Source organism: Hyperolius riggenbachi, chromosome 12 (assembly GCF_040937935.1).
Source record: "Hyperolius riggenbachi isolate aHypRig1 chromosome 12, aHypRig1.pri, whole genome shotgun sequence".
Taxonomy (NCBI): Eukaryota; Metazoa; Chordata; class Amphibia; order Anura; family Hyperoliidae; genus Hyperolius; species Hyperolius riggenbachi.
The window spans coordinates 38,148,947-38,175,516 of record NC_090657.1 but is presented as its reverse complement, the minus strand read 5'-3'; the positions used below and the strand labels follow the sequence as shown (position 1 = coordinate 38,175,516).

The 26,570-nt window shown below is 46.2% G+C and overlaps 1 protein-coding gene across 1 annotated transcript in view; it reads left to right on the top strand.

Moving 5' to 3' along the window:
- NAGS (N-acetylglutamate synthase) overlaps nucleotides 1-26,570 on the top strand; it is a 64,167-nt gene that overhangs the window by 11,679 nt on the left and 25,918 nt on the right. Inside the window, exons 2-5 of the mRNA XM_068262431.1 lie at nucleotides 5,152-5,414; nucleotides 15,374-15,587; nucleotides 15,956-16,136; nucleotides 25,704-25,875. Coding sequence (XP_068118532.1) covers nucleotides 5,152-5,414; nucleotides 15,374-15,587; nucleotides 15,956-16,136; nucleotides 25,704-25,875 — 830 coding nt within the window. The remainder of the gene's footprint in view (nucleotides 1-5,151; nucleotides 5,415-15,373; nucleotides 15,588-15,955; nucleotides 16,137-25,703; nucleotides 25,876-26,570) is intronic.

Sequence of the window (26,570 nt, the reverse complement as noted above, 5' to 3'; positions counted from 1 at the left end):
GCAGACTGTCTCTCAGGGAAAGATTAGTTAGGCTTAACTTGTTCCTGTCTGGCTGCATACCTGTTCTGTGAACCCACCACTGCATACCTGTGCTGTGAACCCACCACTGCATACCTGTGCTGTGAACCCACCACTGCATACCTGTGCTGTGAACCCACCACTGCATACCTGTGCTGTGAACCCACCACTGCATACCTGTGCTGTGAACCCACCACTGCATACCTGTGCTGTGAACCCACCACTGCATACCTGTTCAGTGAACCCACCACTGCATACCTGTGCTGTGAACCCACCACTGCATACCTGTTCAGTGAACCTGCCACTGCATACCTGTTCTGTTCAGTGGACCCGCCACTGTATACCTGTTCATTGAACCCACCACTGCATACCTGTGCTGTGAACCCACCACTGCATACCTGTGCTGTGAACCCACCACTGCATACCTGTGCTGTGAACCCACCACTGCATACCTGTTCAGTGAACCTGCCACTGCATACCTGTTCTGTTCAGTGGACCCGCCACTGTATACCTGTTCATTGAACCCACCACTGCATACCTGTGCTGTGAACCCACCACTGCATACCTGTTCTGTGAACCCGCCACTGTATACCTGTTCTGTTTAGTGAACCCGCCACTGTATACCTGTTCAGTGAACCCGCCACTGCATACCTGTTGTGTTCAGTGAACCTGCCACTGCATACCTGTTCTGTGAACCCGCCACTGTATACCTGTTCTGTTTAGTGGGCAGCTGCAACAACAAAAGAAAAGGCATGTACATGCGCCCATTCCCCTTCGTGATCATTACCTTGCCGTGGTGAAGGGGCTTGCGTATCACAATGAAGCAATGACCGGCGCCTAGATGAGTGTCTCGGGGGGCACACCCACGATAATAAGGTCGTTGCCTCATTGTGGTCAGACCAAATTTGATCAGCTGGACAGTCACTGTTCTGTCATTCAGCTACATCAGCCAGGCGACCATATGGGCTGTAAAGCCACCAAAACCTGCACTCTCGCCATGGTGCGCACCAGTCCAGCACGGCCGTCACTACACAAACAGCTGTTTGCGGTGCGTTACACGGTGAGTTTGGTGTGTCAGTGTGAAGCAGTACCTTAATTACACTACCTGATTGATGTATACACATGCAAGATGTTTGAAAGCACTTTAGGCCTGTCATTTAGCATTCAATGTGATTTCTGCCCTTAAAACGCTGCTTTGCGTCAAATCCAGATTTTTGGCATGTAGTCCCCGGGACTTTTGGCGTCTGCCCCACTCCGCCATGCCCCCCTCCAGGTGTTAGACCCCTTGAAACATCTTTTCCATCACTTTTGTGGCCAGCATAATTATTTTTTTTTTTCAAAGTTCGCATCCCCATTGAAGTCTATTGCGGTTCGCGAACTTTAACGCGAACCGAACCTTCCGCGGAAGTTCGCGAACCAGATTCGCGAACCTAAAATCGGAGGTTCGGCCCAACTCTAATTTTGATCTGTGCCTGGGGCTTAAAATGTGCACTCTGCAACAACCCCCGCCCCCTAAAGGTCACTGTTGGAACATGGGCTCTGTAGGCCCAAAACCAACCACGGACAACTGCAGTGTCAGAGAGGTGTATTTAGAGTAAGGAAACAGTTTGCTAAGGATTACTACTATTCATTGCACATATAGAGGTGTTCATTACCAGCATAGCACCAATGAAAAGCTAATAAGATGGATAAAGGAGGCCCCCTAGTGGCCTCTCTGGTCCAGGGGCCCCGGAATGGTTGCAACCTCTGCAACTTCTATTGCTGCGACACTGCCTCAGGGGATAGGTGAGAGTCAGTGTATGTCAACAAGCAGCCCAACAGTCACATGGTAGCTGGAGGTCTATTGAAAAGACACAAAGACCTAATGCCAATGTAACTATTACACCGCAGACTTCAAAAGTTAAATTAAAGAGTCTCTGTAACAAAAAAAAGTTCCCCTGGGGGTGGGGTACTCACCCCGAGAGGGGGAATCCTCAGGGTCCCAATGAGGCTTCCCCCTCCCCTGTAGCTGCAGGCAGTCCAGCGCTGGCTCCCCCAAAGCTTCCCGCAATCCTCCCCAGACAAGCCTGACAAGGCTTGCTATATTTACCTTCCTGACTCCAGTGGGGGCGCTGTTGCGGCTCTCAGCACAGAGATAGACGGAAATAGCCGATCTCTGTCGGGTCCGCTCTACTACGCAGGAGACTTCCACCTGCGCAGTAGAGCAGCCTGACAACGATCGGCTATTTCCGCCTATCTCCGAGCGGAGAGCCGATACTGTGCCTGCGCTGGAGCCGGGAAGGTAAATATTTACATCCTGCCGTTCCTCGAGCTTTTTCACTGCTGCCGTGGGACACAGGAAGACGGGGGAAGCCTCAATAGGATCCGGAGGCTTCCCCCACCCGAGGTGAGTACCCCCCAGGGAAGCTTTTCTTTGTTACAGGATAAGTATACATTTTTTTTCCTTTCAAATATCTATCGCATCTGTGTGTGATCAGGAATAACATCATTATTATTTAGTATTATTTAGCATTTATATAGCACCAACATCTTCTGCAGTGCTGTAGAGTATATATAGTCATGTCCCTAACGGTCCGACAGAGGAGCTTACAATTAAATCCCTACCATAGTCATATTGTCAAAAACCTGAGCGGTTCTTGCCTTTTTCATGATTGCCAACTCAGTAAAGGACCAGCCCTTAAAGCGTTGCTATCATATAAATCCGGCATAGCGGGGTCTGAACCCTCTATAACAGTAATTATAGATTGATGGTATACCTTGAAAGTCCATTGTAGTCTAGGGCCAAATTTATGTGGAAGCCAGTTAACTACTCTGTATGTTTTTGGGATTTGGGCTGAAACTGGAGAGCCCGGAGGAAACCATCAGAACAGACGCAAGGAGAACATACAAACTCTGTGCAAATAGTGCCCTGGCTGGGATTGTAATTGGGGACCCTGCGCTGCAAGGTGAGAGTGTGATTCAGTATGCTACCGTGCTGCCCATATCATGAAGAAATGCAAAGCCATAATGCTTTTACGTGGAGTGATTTTCCTCTCTTGCTGCAGGACAGCAGATTTTTCATTCCCAGCCCCCGCCAGACTCACGATGTAAGCGCATGTCACCGCCTAACCTTGTCCTCGGGGTCCTTAACCTTTCCCAGACTGGAGTAAGGCTTCCAATTTATAGCTGAATGTTATAGCACATCACTGAACTTGCACACAAAAGCCAATAAAATCAGTCAGATTGGCTGAGCATTGTTGCTGGACTGCAATTTTCAACAGATTTTCAGTAGGGTTTTAAGGTGGCCACACACCATACAATAAAATAATCCGATTTTACAGCAATCGGATCTCCCGAAAAAAAACAAAAGCTTTTTTTTCATTTGACTGACAAATCTGATCGCATTTCCAGTTTTGTTCGATTTTTATCGATCCGGAATGCCAGATATTTTTCTTCAATCTTTCTAAAGATTGTATGGTGTGTGTTAGATTGTCAATTTATTAATATACACACCCTAGCAATTTTCTCAGAGTTTCCAATCATTTTTATCATAATTGGGGAAAAATTGAACACAGGTGTGTGGAACATTGGTCATATTTTTGAAATGTTACAATCAGTCTGAAAATTTTATTGCAATTCTTAAATTGAACAGATTTTTTTTTTAATTGTATGGTGTGTGGCCACCTTTAGCTTGAATTCTGACTAGGCAAGGACTTCTACTTTGTCCTCCTTCAATTTTGCAAAGATTGGGGAACAGTGGCCGCATGGGGGGGTAGGCAGTGTGTGTGTGTGTGGGGGGGGCGGTAATGTCACAAAGCCCATCAGCTCCAATGATCGGGGGACAGTGGATGCATGGGGGGGGGGCACTAGCTGTATTTAGGGGAAGGCCACTGACACCAATGATCAGAGGACAGTGGCTGCATGGGGGGGGGGGGACAGGAGCTGTTATGGGGGGAAGCCGACTGAAAACAATGATCAGAGGACAGTGGCTGCATGGGGGGGGGGGGGGGTTGTGAGGCAATGTGTGTGTGGGGGAGTGTACATCAGAGCACCCACTGGCACCAATGTTTTGGAGGGACAGATGCTGCATTGCTAGAACATATTCTAAAACTCACTGACGCCAATGATTGGAGGCCAATGGATGCATGGGGAAGAACATGGGGGTGTGTCTGTGTGAATAAAACGAGGGGTTCACAACTTCAATGATTGGGAAACTGTGGCTACATGGAGGAAGACGCATGCTGTGTAGGGGGGACATATTCTGAGGCCAGTGATTGGGAGTGTGTAAGTATATGTGTCCATCATAAATGGCACTGATGCCAATGATCGGGGAACAATTATTGCAAGGTGGAGGGACATATCCTGCATTAGGGGGTCATGTTCTGAAACCCACTGATAAGGCACTCTCTCTTTATGACAGGACCCTCGATTCTAAAATGTTAGGTTGGGATGGTTTTAACTGCTTGCCGACTGCAACACACTGATGGGCGTGGCCATGGTGGCAGCCCCAAGACTGCCTAACGCCAATCGGCGTAAAGTCCTGGGGCTTCGTTTTGCAGCGCATCTCCTGCTTGGTAGACAGAGCTCTGCTCCGCCTTCAGTCTCCCAGCGGCGATCGCCGTTCCGAGACTGTTAGACGGCCAAACCGCCTTCTTTTTACCGTACTGGGGACAGCCATGTGACACAGCTGTCTCCTCCAGAGTCTCCGCGGTGATCCACTGTCATAGGCTGAAGCCTATGACTGCCGATCACTGTGATTGGCTGGTGGGAGGAGGGAGGGCGGGGATGGGATAAAATTAATTTAAAGAAAAGTGAAATTTATTTAAAAATAAATAAAACCAATATTTGTAGATAAATAAACATCCCAACAGGGATGAGACCCCACCAACAGAGAGCTCTGTTGGTGGGGAGAAAGGGGGGATCACTTGTGTGCTGAGTTGTGCGGCCCTGCAGCTTGGCCTTAAAGCTGCAGTGGCCTATTTTACAAAAAATGACCTTGTCTTTAGAGGGGGTAAAGCCTGTGGTCCTCTTGAAGTGGTTAACACACGTGCAGAAGTGCTGCTAGTACATATTACATTGATAAAAGTAGCAGAAAATATCTCCCCAGAGGAGTGTATAATGCAGGTTTATGCTCATTCCTTGTCATCTCCCCAGGTGGATGAGAATGTGTTCAGCTGCAAGAGGTCTTTGAACAGCGTGGCCTTTGCACTTGCCTTCCTCCAGCGAATGGACATGAAGCCACTTGTAGTCATGGGTTTGCCCAGCACATACTGCACTCGTCCATCAGCCCAAGATGCCAAGTCCTTGTTAGTGCACAACTGTCAAAGTCTAATGGATGCCGTTCATGCAAACTCTGGTACCGCGCTGCCATTCTTCAATGGAGGCTCAGTGCTGGCCGCATGGGAACAGGATGACTGGTATGTTTTACTGTCTTTCACATTTCAGATTTTGATACTCTCTAGATTTAGGGCTAGTTCACACTAGGTCCGGAACAGAGCCGTCTCTGTCATTAGGCAACTCTAAATTTTGGCCTAGAGCGCCGTGGGTGGAAGTGGGCGCTCCTTCGCCGCGCTGTGCGTGTGTTTATTTAATTTTTTTTCCACTATCAGGTCGGCGCCGGCTGTGACAGGCAGCTTAGCCTGTGCCTGGTGCCGCCTACTGGTCCGCCCCCTTCCTCTCCGTTCAGAGCGAGCAGCCGGCTGTGACAGGCAGCTCAGCCTGTGCCTGGTGCCGCCTACTGGTCCGCCCCCTCTCCCTCTCTGAGCAGAGCGAGCGGCCGTACGCCAGTTCTTCTATACGTGCGCCGCCGCCCCTAACTCCGCCCTCCGCCTGTCACACGTGCTTGAAGGCACAGTGTGATGCACCAGGGACCAGTGCAGAGCCGTCTCTGTCATTAGGCAACTCTAAATTTTGGCCTAGAGCGCCGTGGGTGGAAGTGGGCGCTCCTTCGCCGCGCTGTGCGTGTGTTTATTTAATTTTTTTTCCACTATCAGGTCGGCGCCGGCTGTGACAGGCAGCTTAGCCTGTGCCTGGTGCCGCCTACTGGTCCGCCCCCTTCCTCTCCGTTCAGAGCGAGCAGCCGGCTGTGACAGGCAGCTCAGCCTGTGCCTGGTGCCGCCTACTGGTCCGCCCCCTCTCCCTCTCTGAGCAGAGCGAGCGGCCGCACGCCAGTTCTTCTATACGTGCGGCGCCGCCCCTAACTCCGCCCTCCGCCTGTCAAACGTGCTTGAAGGCACAGTGTGACGCACCAGGGACCAGTGCCACCGCCGGCTGGCTACAGGAGTCTTCTGCAGGTGAGTAAATGCTGCTCACATTAGCATAATTTTCTGGTGACCGCTGGCCACATTACGATTATTTCCTGGTGAACGCTGGCCGCATTACGATTATCTCCTGGTGAACGCTGGCCGCATTACGATTATTTCCTGGTGAACGCTGGCCGCATTACGATTATCTCCTGGTGAACGCTGGCCGCATTACGATTATTTCCTGGTGAACGCTGGCCGCATTACGATTATTTCCTGGTGAACGCTGGCCGCATTACGATTATTTCCTGGTGAATGCTGGCCGCATTACGATTATTTCCTGGTGAACGCTGGCCGAATTACGATTATTTCCTGGTGAACGCTGGCCGCATTACGATTATTTCCTGGTGAACGCTGGCCGCATTACGATTATCTGCTGGTGAACGTTGGCCGCATTATAATTATTTCCTGGTGAACGCTGGCCGCATTACGATTATCTGCTGGTGAACGCTGGCCGCATTACGATTATTTCCTGGTGAACGCTGGCCGCATTACGATTATCTCCTGGTGAACACTGGCCGCATTACGATTATTTCCTGGTGAACGCTGGCCACATTACGATTATTTCCTGGTGAACGCTGGCCGCATTTTGATTATTTCCTGGTGAACGCTGGCCGCATTACGATTATTTCCTGGTGAACGCTGGCTGCATTACGATTATTTTCTGGTGAACGCTGGCCGCATTACGATTGGCCGCATTACGATTATTTTCTGGTGAACGCTGGCCACATTACAATTATTTTCTGGTGAACGCTGGCCACATTACAATAATTTTCTGGTGAATGTTGGCCACATTACGATTATTTTCTGGTGAACGCTGGCCGCATTACGATTGGCCGCATTACGATTATTTTCTGGTGAACGCTGGCCACATTACAATAATTTTCTGGTGAACGCTGGCCACATTACAATAATTTTCTGGTGAACGCTGGCCACATTACGATTATTTTTTGGTGAACGCTGGCCACATTACGATTATTTTCTAGTGAACACTGGCCACATTACAATTATTTTCTGGTGAACGCTGGCCACATTACGGTTATTTTCTGGTGAACGTTGGCCACATTACGATCATTTTCTTGGGAACGTTGGCCACATTACGATCATTTCCTGGGGAACGTTGGCCACATTACGATTATTTCCTGGTGAACGCTGGCCGCATTACGATTATCTCCTGGTGAACGCTGGCCGCATTACGATTATTTCCTGGTGAACGCTGGCCGCATTACGATTATTTCCTGGTGAACGCTGGCCGCATTACGATTATTTCCTGGTGAACGCTGGCCGCATTACGATTATCTCCTGGTGAACGCTGGCCGCATTACGATTATTTCCTGGTGAACGCTGGCCGCATTACGATTATTTCCTGGTGAACGCTGGCCGCATTACGATTATTTCCTGGTGAATGCTGGCCGCATTACGATTATTTCCTGGTGAACGCTGGCCGAATTACGATTATTTCCTGGTGAACGCTGGCCGCATTACGATTATTTCCTGGTGAACGCTGGCCGCATTACGATTATCTGCTGGTGAACGTTGGCCGCATTATAATTATTTCCTGGTGAACGCTGGCCGCATTACGATTATCTGCTGGTGAACGCTGGCCGCATTACGATTATTTCCTGGTGAACGCTGGCCGCATTACGATTATCTCCTGGTGAACACTGGCCGCATTACGATTATTTCCTGGTGAACGCTGGCCACATTACGATTATTTCCTGGTGAACGCTGGCCGCATTTTGATTATTTCCTGGTGAACGCTGGCCGCATTACGATTATTTCCTGGTGAACGCTGGCCGCATTACGATTATTTCCTGGTGAACGCTGGCCGAATTACGATTATTTCCTGGTGAACGCTGGCCGCATTACGATTATTTCCTGGTGAACGCTGGCCGAATTACGATTATTTCCTGGTGAACGCTGGCCGCATTACGATTATTTCCTGGTGAACGCTGGCCGCATTACGATTATCTGCTGGTGAACGTTGGCCGCATTATAATTATTTCCTGGTGAACGCTGGCCGCATTACGATTATCTGCTGGTGAACGCTGGCCGCATTACGATTATTTCCTGGTGAACGCTGGCCGCATTACGATTATCTCCTGGTGAACACTGGCCGCATTACGATTATTTCCTGGTGAACGCTGGCCACATTACGATTATTTCCTGGTGAACGCTGGCCGCATTTTGATTATTTCCTGGTGAACGCTGGCCGCATTACGATTATTTCCTGGTGAACGCTGGCTGCATTACGATTATTTTCTGGTGAACGCTGGCCGCATTACGATTGGCCGCATTACGATTATTTTCTGGTGAACGCTGGCCACATTACAATTATTTTCTGGTGAACGCTGGCCACATTACAATAATTTTCTGGTGAATGTTGGCCACATTACGATTATTTTCTGGTGAACGCTGGCCGCATTACGATTGGCCGCATTACGATTATTTTCTGGTGAACGCTGGCCACATTACAATAATTTTCTGGTGAACGCTGGCCACATTACAATAATTTTCTGGTGAACGCTGGCCACATTACGATTATTTTTTGGTGAACGCTGGCCACATTACGATTATTTTCTAGTGAACACTGGCCACATTACAATTATTTTCTGGTGAACGCTGGCCACATTACGGTTATTTTCTGGTGAACGTTGGCCACATTACGATCATTTTCTTGGGAACGTTGGCCACATTACGATCATTTCCTGGGGAACGTTGGCCACATTACGATTATTTCCTGGTGAACGCTGGCCGCATTACGATTATCTCCTGGTGAACGCTGGCCGCATTACGATTATTTCCTGGTGAACGCTGGCCGCATTACGATTATTTCCTGGTGAACGCTGGCCGCATTACGATTATTTCCTGGTGAACGCTGGCCGCATTACGATTATCTCCTGGTGAACGCTGGCCGCATTACGATTATTTCCTGGTGAACGCTGGCCGCATTACGATTATTTCCTGGTGAACGCTGGCCGCATTACGATTATTTCCTGGTGAATGCTGGCCGCATTACGATTATTTCCTGGTGAACGCTGGCCGAATTACGATTATTTCCTGGTGAACGCTGGCCGCATTACGATTATTTCCTGGTGAACGCTGGCCGCATTACGATTATCTGCTGGTGAACGTTGGCCGCATTATAATTATTTCCTGGTGAACGCTGGCCGCATTACGATTATCTGCTGGTGAACGCTGGCCGCATTACGATTATTTCCTGGTGAACGCTGGCCGCATTACGATTATCTCCTGGTGAACACTGGCCGCATTACGATTATTTCCTGGTGAACGCTGGCCACATTACGATTATTTCCTGGTGAACGCTGGCCGCATTTTGATTATTTCCTGGTGAACGCTGGCCGCATTACGATTATTTCCTGGTGAACGCTGGCCGCATTACGATTGGCCGCATTACGATTATTTTCTGGTGAACGCTGGCCACATTACAATTATTTTCTGGTGAACGCTGGCCACATTACAATAATTTTCTGGTGAATGTTGGCCACATTACGATTATTTTCTGGTGAACGCTGGCCGCATTACGATTGGCCGCATTACGATTATTTTCTGGTGAACGCTGGCCACATTACAATAATTTTCTGGTGAACGCTGGCCACATTACAATAATTTTCTGGTGAACGCTGGCCACATTACGATTATTTTTTGGTGAACGCTGGCCACATTACGATTATTTTCTAGTGAACACTGGCCACATTACAATTATTTTCTGGTGAACGCTGGCCACATTACGGTTATTTTCTGGTGAACGTTGGCCACATTACGATCATTTTCTTGGGAACGTTGGCCACATTACGATCATTTCCTGGGGAACGTTGGCCACATTACGATTATTTCCTGGTGAACGCTGGCCGCATTACGATTATCTCCTGGTGAACGCTGGCCGCATTACGATTATTTCCTGGTGAACGCTGGCCGCATTACGATTATTTCCTGGTGAACGCTGGCCGCATTACGATTATTTCCTGGTGAATGCTGGCCGCATTACGATTATTTCCTGGTGAACGCTGGCCGAATTACGATTATTTCCTGGTGAACGCTGGCCGCATTACGATTATTTCCTGGTGAACGCTGGCCGCATTACGATTATCTGCTGGTGAACGTTGGCCGCATTATAATTATTTCCTGGTGAACGCTGGCCGCATTACGATTATCTGCTGGTGAACGCTGGCCGCATTACGATTATTTCCTGGTGAACGCTGGCCGCATTACGATTATCTCCTGGTGAACACTGGCCGCATTACGATTATTTCCTGGTGAACGCTGGCCACATTACGATTATTTCCTGGTGAACGCTGGCCGCATTATGGTTATTTCCTGGTGAACGCTGGCCGCATTACGATTATTTCCTGGTGAACGCTGGCTGCATTACGATTATTTTCTGGTGAACGCTGGCCGCATTACGATTGGCCGCATTACGATTATTTTCTGGTGAACGCTGGCCACATTACAATTATTTTCTGGTGAACGCTGGCCACATTACAATAATTTTCTGGTGAATGTTGGCCACATTACGATTATTTTCTGGTGAACGCTGGCCGCATTACGATTGGCCGCATTACGATTATTTTCTGGTGAACGCTGGCCGCATTACAATTATTTTCTGGTGAACACTGGCCACATTACAATAATTTTCTGGTGAACGCTGGCCACATTACAATAATTTTTTGGTGAACGCTGGCCACATTACGATTATTTTTTGGTGAACGCTGGCCACATTACGATTATTTTCTGGTGAACGCTGGCCACATTACGATTATTTTCTAGTGAACACTGGCCACATTACAATTATTTTCTGGTGAACGCTGGCCACATTACGGTTATTTTCTGGTGAACGTTGGCCACATTACGATCATTTTCTTGGGAACGTTGGCCACATTACGATCATTTCCTGGGGAACGTTGGCCACATTACGATTATTTCCTGGGGAACGCTGGCCACATTACGATTACTTCCTGGGGAACGCTGGCCACATTACGATTATTTCCTGGGGAACGCTGGCCACATTACGATTATTTCCTGGGGAACGCTGGCCACATTACGATTATTTCCTGGGGAACGCTGGCCACATTGCAATAATTTCCTGGGGAACGCTGGCCACATTACGATTATTTCCTGGGGAACGCTGGCCACATTACGATTAATTCCTGGGGAACGCTGGCCACATTACGATTATTTCCTGGGGAACGCTGGCCACATTACGATTATTTCCTGGGGAACGCTGGCCACATTGCAATAATTTCCTGGGGAACGCTGGCCACATTACGATTATTTCCTGGGGAACGCTGGCCACATTACGATTAATTCCTGGGGAACACTGGCCACATTACGATTATTTCCTGGGGAACACTGGCCACATTACGATTAATTCCTGGGGAACGCTGGCCGCATTACGATTATTTCCTGGGGAACACTGGCCACATTACGATTAATTCCTGGGGAACGCTGGCCACATTGCAATCATTTCCTGGTAAACGCTGGCCACATTACGATTATTTTATGGTAAATCATTGCTGCATTATAATTATTTTATGGTGAATCATTGCTGCGTTATGGTTATTTTCTGGGGAAAGATTGCCGCATTACTTTTATCTTGTGGTGAAACTTTGCTGCGTTACGATTATTTTCAGCAGGGGGGCATCACACGGGGGGGCGCCACAGGCTTTCTCGCCTGGAGTGACAAAATGGCTAGAGACGCCCCTGGTCCGGAACCATATGAGTGTATCGATTTTTTTAAAACCGGATCAAACCCGGAGTCATCTTCACCCAAACAAAAACCAGATCCATACGCGTTTGCTTGGGCCCATTTTCAAAACCGTCCCGGAGGGTATGGATTTGCAGCGTTTTTACTGAACGCATATGGATCCGGATACACACGGGTAATGGCAGGCAATAGGAAAATGGATCCCCCTCTACACAGGCCGTTTTGGACACAGAAACTGATCCATTTCTGTGTCCCAGCCTATAGGGGGGAGAGGTGGCTGCCATGCTGGAGGGTGATGGCGGGCAGGACAGTGTGGCAGCGGTCGGCAGGGACGTCTTCCCCCCCCCCCCCCTCGGTCCACTGTCCCCGCTAGTTTCCTCAAAAGTTGTTTCAATGTAGAAGAGTGGGGCGCTTACCTCCTCCTCGTACTTCCTCTGCTCGCGACGTCACTGCCTGCAATGCCGCCCTCCGAAGTATAGAGAGCAGCATTGCAGGCAGTGACGCGGCGAGCAGAGGAAGTAACAAGAGGAGGAGGTAAGCTCTTCTACATTTGAAAAACTTTTGGGGAAACTAGCTGGAGGGGGTAGCGGGGATGGGGACCTAGGTGAGGGAGGGGGGATGTCCCCACTGACCTCCGTTTGCGTTTTGGATGGAGGGGGTAGCAGGCAGGACAAGGGGTTCTGCCTGCTATCCCCTCCATCCAAAACGCAAACGGATCATTCTGCAAAAAGCAGCATGGATCTGTTTGCGTTCAGGTTTAGCTAGGTCCACGGACCGCTAGGATCACGGACCTCTAGGATCAGTCCTGCAACCGAGCCTAGTGTGGACCTAGCCTTAGAGGCTAACCTGTTCCTTAAGAGAGGTACAAAAAATGAAAGAGTGCAAAAATACCTTTATCGATGTTTCAAACACCTATAAGCCTATATTTGTGGGTAAATGAGACATAGATATATGAGAGATATAGCAAAGCTTAAACCCAGCAACTCCCAAAGTATAAAACTGCCCCCCCTCTAAAAAAAACCAAACAAACAAAAAACATGGGATCAATTCTGACAACTACTTGTTCAGTAGGATGTCGCCTTATAGAGAGTATAGCAGTCATGTCTTTGGTCATAAAAATGTCCTAAAAATGTATTTTTTATTGAAAACTTAACAGGATAAAAATTAATGAGACAGGTAAAAAGGGCACCAGACATTTGGGCATCGCCATAGACTGTAATGTTAATTATGGCTATAGCGGCACTATATAGCCGGCAAAAGACGGAGACCAAATTACAAAAAAAAAGTCCCATTCAGCAGCCAAATTGCATCTAACCCGAGTCCATGGCGGCCTGGAGGGCGAATAGTAATATTCGCCCCCGGGAAATTTGCACCATGTGCCCAAATTTCCCAGCTTCCTTTATGTACGTATGCAGAAATTAATCCCACCTCAGCGAAAGTTTTTGTCATGGTTGTAGATAGAATAGAAATGGCCTGCACCATCTTATGAGGTCTTCCCACTGTCAGTACCCCAGTTGGGGAGAAATATATTTACTTGCTGGTAAATCTTTTCAACAATTATTAATCTCCCTGACGGTAGCCGCGAGCTACCCTCAAGCTAGCTGCTGGGAGGTCAATGCAGAGTATAGCGCACAGCGGGCATTTTTACTCACCTCCCAGGGGATAAAGAAAACTGGCAGCCATTCTCCTTCCTGTCCTTCGTGGCTCTGAATCACTCTGGTGAGATTGCCGTCCGCGATCTCACTACAGTGTTACAGTGCCACCTAGAGGATGAAGGGAAAATTGCAATGGTGGAGCCCAGGTAGTTGAGTAAGTGCTGGGGCTGCTGCTGGAATTCTGGCAGAATGATTTTTTCCTGATTTTAAGGTCTGAAATGTGCTGAAAAGACTCTAAAATCTGGAAATAATCATACCACCAGGGAGGTTACGCATGGATAATGACTCCAAACATAGCATACATAGATGATGCTTCCTAAAATATTGCTGGCAAGCATACTCCTATTAAGATATGACATGAAAACTCATGGCAGCCAAAAGTTCATTTATAATAATGTGATTAAAGTGACTCTGAAGCGGAAAAAAAGTATGATATAATGAATTGTATGTGTAGTACATACTTAATAGAACATTAGTAGCAAAGAGTCTCATATTTATATAGTTTGTTTGTTTTTTAATAGCATTGCATCATTGACTTATATTTGCAGTTTACACACTTCACTCTGTATTTTAAACTATGAAACAGAGCAGAGCTAATGACCCTTTAAACTTTTCTGCAGTAAAACCTTATCTGAAGTTGTCTTTCAATGTTTCTTTGATGTGTAAGTGCTTCAGAAAACAGCGCTGTCTAGTTCAGAGAAGCTCTTTTGCATAGATAACTGAAGTTTCTTAACTCTTCCAGCAAGTTTATTTTGACTTCAGACTCCCTTTAAATGTTTATTAATGTTGGTTTAGAATTAAAAAATGGTAGAAGCATGACCTTGATCACCCAGTCCCTCTTTTCTTTCCCACTAACATGAATGCTTGAGCCACCCAAATGTTTTTGAGTACTGATGTAGCTGGGCAACCACCCTTGTCCAGCGCGTATGAGAGGAATCGGCTCGGGAGACTTGGGTGCAGGATACAGCCAGTATATGGCTGATCCTGCTGCTGCACAAATTCCTATTGATTTTAAATACTATTCCCCCTCCAGGCCGCCATGGATGGTGGGGAATGAAATAATTCGGGTTCCAGCAATTGCGGGAGGCCGAATTATTGTTTTATAAATAACTTCAGCTTCGTCTTCTGACGGCGCCAAAGTTACTCCCTGTGCGTCCAAGTCTCCTGCGCTGGAATGGCAGTGTTCATGTCCAGCACCCTCAACGTCTGTGACCATTTTTACTTATAAGAACAAAAACAGATGGGTCAGCATCAAGGCAGGCGAACACAATACAATAAAATGTTATATATTCAACCCCATTTGAATGGTGTAGGATAATTGTAATAATTGGAGTTTTAACACACGTGTGTCCATTGGTCATGTTTTTGAAAAGTTACAATCAACTGCAAAAATGGACTAATTCTCTGAAACGGAAGGGTATAAACAATTGAAAAATATTTTTAACTAGATACCATACAGAACATGAGAAAAATATTGTCAAATAAAAGATTGTGTTTGTAGCTTTGGATCTGATATTTATCCCTAAAAAATTGAAAAAACTTTTTTTCAATTGTAAATTTTTTTATTTTTTTTTTTAATATATACAATAATTTTTATTAGAAAAACGGGAGAAGTAATGGACTTGGTTGACTCATTTATTCGTTCTTCTGTGTGTGTTGAGATTTTCCTCTGTATGTTTCCTGTAACGCATTAGGTATGGGTCAGTCTCCTCTGTGAACATGGATGTGCTCACCTGGTGCCTCAACTCTGGCAACATTCCCATCATCTGCCCCATTGGCGAGACACCTTCTGGCCGCTCCGTACTTCTGGATTCCCTGGAAGTGACCAGCAGTATCTCCCGAGTGCTGAATCCCCTTAAAATAATCTTTCTCAATACAGCTGGAGGGCTGAAAGACCTGAGTGAGAATGTAAGTTTATATTCATTCTTCTACATTTCCTTGATTATGTGTTGTCTCATGAAGTATGCTGTGCAGGGCCAGGCAGAGGCTCCAGCCTCAGGGCGCAGTGTAGGAGGGGGCGCACAATTCATTCAGCTGTCATTCCCAATTGTGTTTGAAGCAGAAAGAAATAAAAAAGGGGATACATGACAGTGACTGCAAGCCAGATAACTAGAGATTAAGGTGTTGGGGAGGTTGGGGGCTCTGGGGCACCTATTAGTCTAATAGCAATCAGTGTGTGAAGGCTGGGGTGGGAGGGATGGAGGGGCGCACTTTGCTGTCTCAGCCTTGGGTGCTGGAGGTCCTTGTCCCGCCTCTGATGCTGTGTATGTACGTAGGTGGTGGAACATGTGAACCTACCAGCTGACCTGGAACTGATGAAGAATGCTGTATGGATGAGTGAGAGACAGAGGCAGCAAGTGAGCATCATCGTGGACCTCTTAAACCGATTGCCCTCAGCCTCCTCCGCAGTCATCACCTCTGCCCGTACTGTCCTGAGTGAGCTTTTCAGCAACAAAGGTAAGGCTTGCAACTGTCTGGAAGAGTCTAGCTCAAAGATGGATGTACCTTTTATAGTTTTCCTTTTTGTGGACATGTCAATTTTTTTCTTTACATAGCTGCTATACAAACCGGCCCCTGTACAAATTAAAAGTAACCAATCTTAGTTCCAGTACAGGTAGTCCCCGGTTAACAATCGAGATAGGGACTGTAGGTTCGTTCTTAACCTGAATCCATTCTTAAGTCAGAACAATGTGCTATCTCTGTCCCCTGTACCTCCTCTGTACCTCCAGTGTCCCCCTTTGCGTCACCTCTGCCCTCAGTACCTGCTTATAAATTTTTTGAATTTTTAAAATTGATTTTCTCAAAAACTACAAGTCCAATTTTTGGGGGGGGCTTCTTCCGATGGAAACACTGAATCCATGCAGTTCGTATCTGCGGGTCATTCGTAAGTCGGGCGTTCGTAAGTCAAGGACTACCTGTATTAGCATTCCCCTACAGTGCAATAAAAATCTGGTGAAAAATGCATCCAAATGATTTCAAAACTGGCTCAATAGTAGTAAGATTCCAGATTCCACCTAAAATATCTTAAAGAACCACTATTGCGAAAAAAGTAGGCAGTTAAAATCTGACAAAACATACAGGTTTTGGGCCAGTCCATTTCCTCATGGGGGATTCTCAGGGTTTTCTTTGTTTTCAACAGCATTTCCTGAACAGCATTTTAACTGCCAAAATAGTAAGATATCAGCCAGCCTCCCTACTCACTTGCACAGTATTTTGTCATTTAGACTTTTCAACTGCTGTTCAGGAAATGCCGTTGAAAACAAAGAAAACCCTGAAAATCCCCCATGAGGAGATGAACTGGCCTCCAACCTGTCGGTTCTGCCAGATTTTTTAACTGCCTAATTTTTTGTGATAGTGGTCCATTAAGAGTAAGTCCTCTCTATATTTGGGTTCAATAGACCTGCTTGAAGTTCTTCAAAATAAAGACTAGCATTAGCTGCAGTTCTCAAGAGGAGTCTAAATGCCTAGATTTTCTCTAACACTGAACCACACATGCGCAGGGCTCTCATGCCGGCCGCCATCACGGCGCATAACGTGCACGGCGGGGACGTGTACTGGCAACTTCAGGCGGAACTCGGCAATTAACGGAGCTGCCAGTGGGACCAGAAGAGGAACCAGGAGGATGCCAGGGGATCTTGCGGCCTACGGTGGGCTGGAGGAAGCCCCAGGTAAGTGCATAATTTGGTTTTTAACCACTTCAGGATTCGGCGTACGCTTAACTACGCCCCTGAATCCTGAAGTGGATTGCATGGAAACGGCCGCTCGTATGAGCGGCCGTTCCATGTCAGTTCACGGAGGGGGTCTCCGTGAACACCCTGCGAGCCTCCGATCGTGGCTCGCAGGGTAAATGTAAACACACGGGGAAGATCTTCCCCGGTGTTTACATGTATACGGCGCTGCTGCGCAGCAGCGCCGTGGCGGAGATTGGCGATCCCCGGCCTCTGATTGGCCGGGGACCGCCGGCACCTGATAGGCTGAAGCCTATCCTATCCGGCGCAGGACGGAATTCCGTCCTGCGCCGCTCACAGGGGGAGGTAGAGGGAGGGAAGGGGAAGGCGGCCAGGAAGCGCTGCGGAGGGGGGCTTTGAAGAGAGCCCCCCCCCCGCAAGCGCAAGCAGCCGGCGGCGATCAGACCCCCCCAGCAGGACATCCCCCTAGTGGGAAAAAAAGGGGGGGAGTCTGATCGGCCTGGCTGCTAGCTGATCGGTGCTGCGGGCTGGAGAGCCCACGCAGCACCGATCAGCAAAACCACCCGGTATCCGGAAGTGGTTAAAGCTGCTCAGTGTCACTTTAATACAAGCAGATTAGATTTCTGCATGAAGCTTGTACACTGTGGTGTAAAATCCTTGTTGTTAAAGTGAACCAGAGGTGAGAGTAATATGGAGGCTGCCATATTTTGTTTCCTTTTAAACAATACCAGTTGCCTGGCAGCCCTGCTGGTCTGTTTGTCTGCAGTAGTGACTGGATTACAACAAAAACAAGCATGCAGCTAATCTTGGCAGATCTGACAGGCAGAGAATCAGCAGGGCAGCCAGGCAACTGGTATTGCTTAAAAGGAAATAAATATGGCAGCCTCCATATAACTCTCACCTCAGGTTCATTTTAATCACAGCACAAGTTTCTCTTTATGTATGGCTAAAAGTGAATTTCTATTTATGCTTCTGTAGCAGCAGAGACATCTTTCATAATCAATGTGATGTTTTAAGAGCCTTAAAGTGTAACTGTCAAGCATAAAATCAAAAATCAATTCTTTATTTTTATCTGGTAAACAAGTAATGAGGATGCTACTCAGGCAATCAAAACTTAACATCTCCATTACTTTTCTTGTTTATAAATGATCATTCCCCAGTTTACCTGACTCTTATAGGAAGTTGCAGGGCATGCTGGGTTGTCTTTTTTTGCTTCTTTATTTCCCCTCAGACTTAACTAATGTACAGAAGCGAAAAAGGACAACCCAGAATGCCCTGCAACTTTAATTTTGCGACAACATACCAAATAAGAGTCAGGTAAACTGGGGAATGATCATTTATAAACAAGAAAAGTAATAGTGATTTTAAGTTTTGGATTGCCTGATTAGCATCCTTATTACTTGTTTACCAGATAAAAATAAAGAATTGATTTTTGATTTTATGCCCGACAGTTACACTTTAATTGCCAACATAGAGTAAAAGGTCGTCTTTTGCAAAAATTCCAAGTCTGCGCTGATTCGAAAAACATCCTAACCTTACGTGAATAGATAGTTTTAAAGGGCACAACCCCATGCGTTGGACATCTGGCCAGCTCCCGGTAGTGCTGTACTCTCTGGATTCCTGATGCCAGTTCAGCACGCTGTCACAGTTCCGTTTTTGCTGGACCCTCTTTACCGGTTTCATTACTTCCTCTGATCATGGGCAAACCCGATTATGTACGCTACTAGTGTACCCTTCCACACCCTGTGCAATCCGGCAAACCAGCCATCACTCAACTGCCGGTCATCTCCTCCTTTGGGCGGGTCTGGCAGACACGGAACTGGAACAGCGTGCTGATTTGGCATTAGGAGTCCAGTGAGTGTATTGCTACTGGGAGCTGGCCAGACAGCCAAGGCATGGGGTGGTGTCTGTTAAAACTCTGGGCGCGTGGTTTTACTTCTAGCAGGTGAGTGCACATTTTTATTATACCGTAAATAGCTGTTATGGTTTTACGCTATGGTGGGAATTCATTATATCTTTGAATGACTGATAATTGCAAGTAGTAAAAAATTGCATCTCCGATGGTTCTAAACAGTTTCCAAGCATTTACTGTTGCTTTTAATTGGCTAGAACACTGATTTGGTATTTCAATGGGATTTATAATTTTCTAAAGCTCTAAATTTGTTATTCATGGTTGAGGGTGTCGGGCCCGAGTGCCCCCTGGAACCATTGGAAGTACCCCCTGGGGAGGAAAACTGGCTTAAGGCCCATACACACGTCGGATTTCCGCGAACGACGGGTCGTTTGAACGTCCCGTCGTTCGCCCCGCTAAATCGGGCGTGTGTACAGGCTGTCTTTCGCTTGATAAGGGCGAGTTTGAGCGATCCGCCGGGCGGATCGCTCAAACTCACCCTTATCAAGTGAACGACAGCCTGTACACACGCCCGATTTAGCGGGCGAACGACGGGACGTTCAAACAACCCGTCGTTCGCGGAAATCCGACGTGTGTATGGGCCTTTAGAAAGCTAAAAAATGGTTGGTTAGAGCTAGTGCTTGGGGCAGATTGCTAGATATATATTTTTGCACTAGGACGAAAGGGAGGAGGGACGTGTTGATAGGAAACAATTTTTTTTTTTTTGGAATGACTTCGATATGTTGCTTTTATGCAAGAAGGGGTAAGCTAACGTGCTTACGTATAGGTCTGTGGCTATATGTGGATGGGTGTGTGAAGGTCTGTTTAGACTTGTATGTTGAAGTGGACGCATGTAGGTCTCCTATTTGTATATGGGGACGATTTATGTGTGCCGGGCAGTGTGTTTATGTAAAAACTCCAAATACTGCACTGATATCAATAATGGGTGAAACTACTTTTGGTGGTGCGCTGCTGTAAGTTATACAAATCAATACAGTCTCAAATAGTAGCTGCGCACAGAGACACTGGCAATCTGTATTCCACAAGTGGTAAGCGACACTCCTCCTTGACAGGGCAGGCAAAATGCTCCACTTCAGTGAGAGACCACCACCACACCCCAAGCAGTGGCCACTCACCGTTATAAAAGACCCTCAGTTAGATGGGTCCACAGCGCTTTTGGGGTCATCTGGCTGCTCCCTGCCGTGTGGAGAAAAGATCTCTTCCTCACCACTCACTGTTACAGTTGCTGGTTCTTTCACCTCAAAAAGACATATACCAGAGCTTCTGAGGAGTCGCCTAGTGCGACGAAACCGGTCAAGTACACGCGGCCTTATCACTATCCAAGGGGAGGGACGTGGACACAGAGAGGAAGGCGAAAGAAACATCGCTCTACAGCCAACCCGACGGCCAACGTTTGGGGTGGAGCCCATAAAAACTCTATGCGAAAATACCCTGGATATCTTTGTAAGTGTGCAATCTTTTTCTTAATAAACCTTTTATACAATTTTACGCTATGGGAGCTCTGGTATATGTCTTTTTGAGGTAAAAGAACCAGCAACTGTAACAGTGAGTGGTGAGGAAGAGATCTTTTCTCCACACGGCAGGGGGCAGCCAGATGACCCCACAAGCGATGTGGACCCATCTAACTGAGGGTCTTTTATAACGGTGAGTGGCCACTGCTTGGGGTGTGGTGGTGGGGTCTCACTGAAGTGGAGCATTTTGCCTGTCCTGTCAAGGAGGAGTGTCGCTTACATGTGGTTTTCTGTAGAGTGTTGGTATGTATTGTGCGTCTGTATTTATATAATGAGATATACGTGACTTTTTAGAGTTGTTGTGTAGAATTTGCATACTTATTTGCTCTTTTCTAAATACATATAAATATATTAATAAAATTAAAAAGAAAAGAAAAAGCATATATATACTTATAACTATGATGCAAACTAATCACCAGACATAAAGAGGGTTTCGATGAAGCCTATTTGTTGAGTCTGGAGACCCCAATATAGAGCTGAATTTGAAAGAAAGAAAAATAGCATCTCCTTGACCATCTGTAGTGGATAAGCAGTTAAATATCTTGTTCACTCTTGAGATACAGCTTAAAGTAATTGATATATAGGAGGTGGATAAAGGCAATTCAACTCCTGAACTTATATACATACAGTATGTAGTCCATGTCATGTATCTGGGTGAGGGTGTTAAAGTCCATGCAGAACAGCAGTGGGCATTACGTTGGTATGCTTGATATTCACTTGTGCTATGTTTTGATTTGACTTCCAGTGTTGTCTTCCACCTTACCATTGAGTTCTTGAGGATGGTTCATAGGGTCCTGTTAGCTTTGTATAGTGCCAGGCACTTGCAGGTATGTGTGTTACATTGAGTTCTTGAGGATGGTTCATAGGGTCCTGTTGGCCTTGAATAGTGCCAGGCATTTGCAGGTACGTGTGTTACATTGAGTTCTTGAGGCTGGTTCATAGGGTCCTGTTGGCTTTATATAGTGACAGGCATTTGCAGGTACGTGTGTTACATTGAGTTCTTGAGGATGGTTCATAGGGTCCTGTTAGCTTTGTATAGTGCCAGGCATTTGCAGGTACGTGTGTTACATTGAGTTCTTGAGGATGGTTCATAGGGTCCTGTTAGCTTTGTATAGTGCCAGGCACTTGCAGGTATGTGTGTTACATTGAGTTCTTGAGGATGGTTCATAGGGTCCTGTTAGCTTTGTATAGTGCCAGGCACTTGCAGGTATGTGTGTTACATTGAGTTCTTGAGGATGGTTCATAGGGTCCTGTTGGCCTTGAATAGTGCCAGGCACTTGCAGGTACGTGTGTTACATTGAGTTCTTGAGGATGGTTCATAGGGTCCTGTTAGCTTTGTATAGTGCCAGGCACTTGCAGGTATGTGTGTTACATTGAGTTCTTGAGGATGGTTCATAGGGTCCTGTTAGCTTTGTATAGTGCCAGGCATTTGCAGGTACGTGTGTTACATTGAGTTCTTGAGGATGGTTCATAGGGTCCTGTTGGCCTTGAATAGTGCCAGGCATTTGCAGGTACGTGTGTTACATTGAGTTCTTGAGGCTGGTTCATAGGGTCCTGTTAGCTTTGTATAGTGCCAGGCATTTGCAGGTACGTGTGTTACATGGAGTTCTTGAGGATGGTTCATAGGGTCCTGTTAGCTTTGTATAGTGCCAGGCACTTGCAGGTATGTGTGTTACATTGAGTTCTTGAGGATGGTTCATAGGGTCCTGTTAGCTTTGTATAGTGCCAGGCATTTGCAGGTACGTGTGTTACATTGAGTTCTTGAGGATGGTTCATAGGGTCCTGTTAGCTTTGTATAGTGCCAGGCATTTGCAGGTACGTGTGTTACATGGAGTTCTTGAGGATGGTTCATAGGGTCCTGTTAGCTTTGTATAGTGCCAGGCACTTGCAGGTATGTGTGTTACATTGAGTTCTTGAGGATGGTTCATAGGGTCCTGTTAGCTTTGTATAGTGCCAGGCACTTGCAGGTATGTGTGTTACATTGAGTTCTTGAGGCTGGTTCATAGGGTCCTGTTAGCTTTGTATAGTGCCAGGCATTTGCAGGTACGTGTGTTACATTGAGTTCTTGAGGATGGTTCATAGAGTCCTGTTGGCTTTATATAATGACAGGCATTTGCAGGTATGTGTGTTACATTGAGTTCTTGAGGCTAGTTCATAGAGTCCTGTTGGCTTTATATAATGACAGGCATTTGCAGGTACGTGTGTTACATTGAGTTATTGAGGATGGTTCATAGGGTCCTGTTAGCTTTGTATAGTGCCAGGCACTTGCAGGTATGTGTGTTACATTGAGTTCTTGAGGCTGGTTCATAGGGTCCTGTTAGCTTTGTATAGTGCCAGGCATTTGCAGGTACGTGTGTTACATTGAGTTCTTGAGGATGGTTCATAGAGTCCTGTTGGCTTTATATAATGACAGGCATTTGCAGGTATGTGTGTTACATTGAGTTCTTGAGGCTAGTTCATAGAGTCCTGTTGGCTTTATATAATGACAGGCATTTGCAGGTACGTGTGTTACATTGAGTTATTGAGGATGGTTCATAGGGTCCTGTTAGCTTTGTATAGTGCCAGGCATTTGCAGGTACGTGTGTTACATTGAGTTCTTGAGGATGGTTCATAGAGTCCTGTTGGCTTTATATAATGACAGGCATTTGCAGGTATGTGTGTTACATTGAGTTCTTGAGGCTAGTTCATAGAGTCCTGTTGGCTTTATATAATGACAGGCATTTGCAGGTACGTGTGTTACATTGAGTTATTGAGGATGGTTCATAGGGTCCTGTTAGCTTTGTATAGTGCCAGGCACTTGCAGGTATGTGTGTTACATTGAGTTCTTGAGGATGGTTCATAGGGTCCTGTTAGCTTTGTATAGTGCCAGGCACTTGCAGGTATGTGTGTTACATTGAGTTCTTGAGGATGGTTCATAGGGTCCTGTTGGCCTTGAATAGTGCCAGGCATTTGCAGGTACGTGTGTTACATTGAGTTCTTGAGGATGGTTCATAGGGTCCTGTTGGCTTTATATAGTGACAGGAATTTGCAGGTACGTGTGTTACATTCAGTTCTTGAGGATGGTTCATAGGGTCCTGTTAGCTTTGTATAGTGCCAGGAATTTGCAGGTACGTGTGTTACATTGAGTTCTTGAGGATGGTTCATAGGGTCCTGTTAGCTTTGTATAGTGCCAGGCACTTGCAGGTATGTGTGTTACATTGAGTTCTTGAGGATGGTTCATAGGGTCCTGTTGGCCTTGTATAGTGCCAGGCACTTGCAGGTATGTGTGTTACATTGAGTTCTTGAGGATGGTTCATAGGGTCCTGTTGGCCTTGTATAGTGCCAGGCACTTGCAGGTATGTGTGTTACATTGAGCTGAAGACTCGTTTTATATTTTTGTAGTTAATTCCAACTCTGCTGAGACTGGTCATTCTAACCCTTGAGTTTGGGGGGTATTGCTCTTTCCCCAACTGGTATTTTTAACCTCCGCTGTCATTCCTGGTACCCTTTTGAACTGTGCTCATGTACTGGTCTTTATGGTTCAGCAGCTTTGTGCTTATGATATCTGATGGGACTTTCCATGTTCCAGAGAGGTTATTGCCTTGTAATTAGACGGTGCTGTCACTTTTTTTTTTGGGGGGGGGGGGTGTCTTTCATGATTAGCGCTTGTACAGTAGCCACAGGTAATGTGTCAAACAAAATTATAATTTTAGCTACAATGACCAAATCGGTACATAACGTAATTGTTTATTTGGTATTAAAAAAAATTCCAATTGAGTCCATGCAGGTCCCATTGCTTTCTCTCTACCTGCAGTCTGGGCACTTGGAGAGGGGTTGGGGCCTGGATGGCTCAAAAGCTCGATATCATTTGACTCTAGGGAAGATCTAGCCAGGCTCCGAGGGTGGGAACTATTACAAACAGGTGCCAGGGAATGATCATGCGGGTACCAATGTTTTCATAGTGTTTTATTTAGATTCCAGTTTGCTCTAAATACAAAGTCATTACTCAAAAGTGCATTGATTCTTAATCTTCATGTCAGGGTGCTCTTCAGCCAGACATTGTATACAAACGCCAGGTTGCCTGTTTTATATTCCTCTCCTAGCATCCTATCAATGTCACCAAAAAGAGGTGTTGATTGGCTGTATATTAGTGGCTCCTCTCATGTCAGACACTTCATACATAAAATGTTTTGGTACTTGCGTATTATCCTGTCTGGAACGTTTGTCAGCTTTTTGTTAAAGTTCTGTTTGATCCCCCAGGACAATTTTGGAAAGCTTAAAGTTCCGGCTTTCCTTTGCACTGGGTCCCGAGTCAATAATATGCCGAATTCCCAAGTTTGGGAGGGGGGGGGGGGGGGTGTCCCTTGCGCTTTGCTGCAGAGGGCACAGTGGAATTGAGTCTCCTGCCCAACACAGCAAAGAAGAAAACCTCCCCGGCGAGCTTCTTATTATCATTTTGGGTTTCTCCAGTACTTCTGTAATTGCACTTTCTGCAGCCAAGTTCAGGGGACACCCCTCCTTTAAAACCCCATAACTTGGGAACTGAGCATCATACCGAATCGGGACCCAGTGCAACAGAAAGCCAGGACTTTCAGCTTTCCAAAAATGGTTAGATCTTCCTGGAGGAGCAAACTGAACTTTAACAAAAAGCTGCCAAACTTCCCAGATGGGATAATACATAAGTACCAATGTTTGATCTTTTTGAAAATTAGTATACCTAATCTACAGTGTACGTGAGAGCTAGAACACCTACTGTTGTATTCTGCACAATAGAAAATGAATGGAACACTCAATGTATTGTCCCCACCATAGTTCCAATAGTCATGCTGCTATGGCACGTTTGAAAATAGAGCATCTATCTGGTTACTGTGGAACCCCCTCCCCCAGTCATCACTCGGTCCCTCTATACTGACTTGTCTTGTGCTCTGTGCAGGATCTGGAACTCTGTTTAAGAATGCAGAACGAATGCTGAGGTTTGATTCCTTCCAAGATATCGATACTGAGCGCCTTATCTCCCTGGTGAACCGATCCTTCCAGAAGAAACTGAAAGATAATTACATCAGCAGCGTAGCCAAGAAACTGCACTCAGTCTATCTGTCTGAAGGGTAAGAGCACACTGATGGCAGATGTCTGCATAGAGCCAACAATAGTGCATTATTCGCCTATGTATGTATATTTGCCACTTTAGCAGATTCCTTAAAGTGGGATTACACTGGGGTTTCACTGCTAGGGTTGGTGTTCGAATTTTGTTTAGTGAATTCGAACAACCAAAAACTCCCGACTGCCACTATTCAGCACCCAAACGAGCAGACCGAGTCAGAAGATCATTGCCCTGAGTATCCCGTTTAACCACTTAACCACCAAGGAACGGACCAGCGCAATTTTCACACGTTCACTACTTATCACACCAAAATGATCTATACCTTGTTGCTTGGCCACAAATTAGGCTTTTTGGGGTGATATTTTTCAGTAATTACTTTATTTTCCAGTCATTTTAACCACTTAAGGACCACAGTCTTTTCGCCCCTTAAGGACCAGAGCCTTTTTCTCAATTCAGACCACTGCAGCTTTCACGGTTTATTGCTCGCTCATACAACCTACCACGTAAATGAATTTTACCTCCTTTTCTTGTCACTAATACAGCTTTCTTTTAGTGCTATTTGATTGCTGCTGCGAGTTTTACTTTTTATTATATTCATCAAAAAAGACATGAATTTTGTCAAAAAAATAACTTTTTTAACTTTCTGTGCTGACATTTTTCAAATAAAGTAAAAAAAAAAAACATTCAGTGTATATTTAT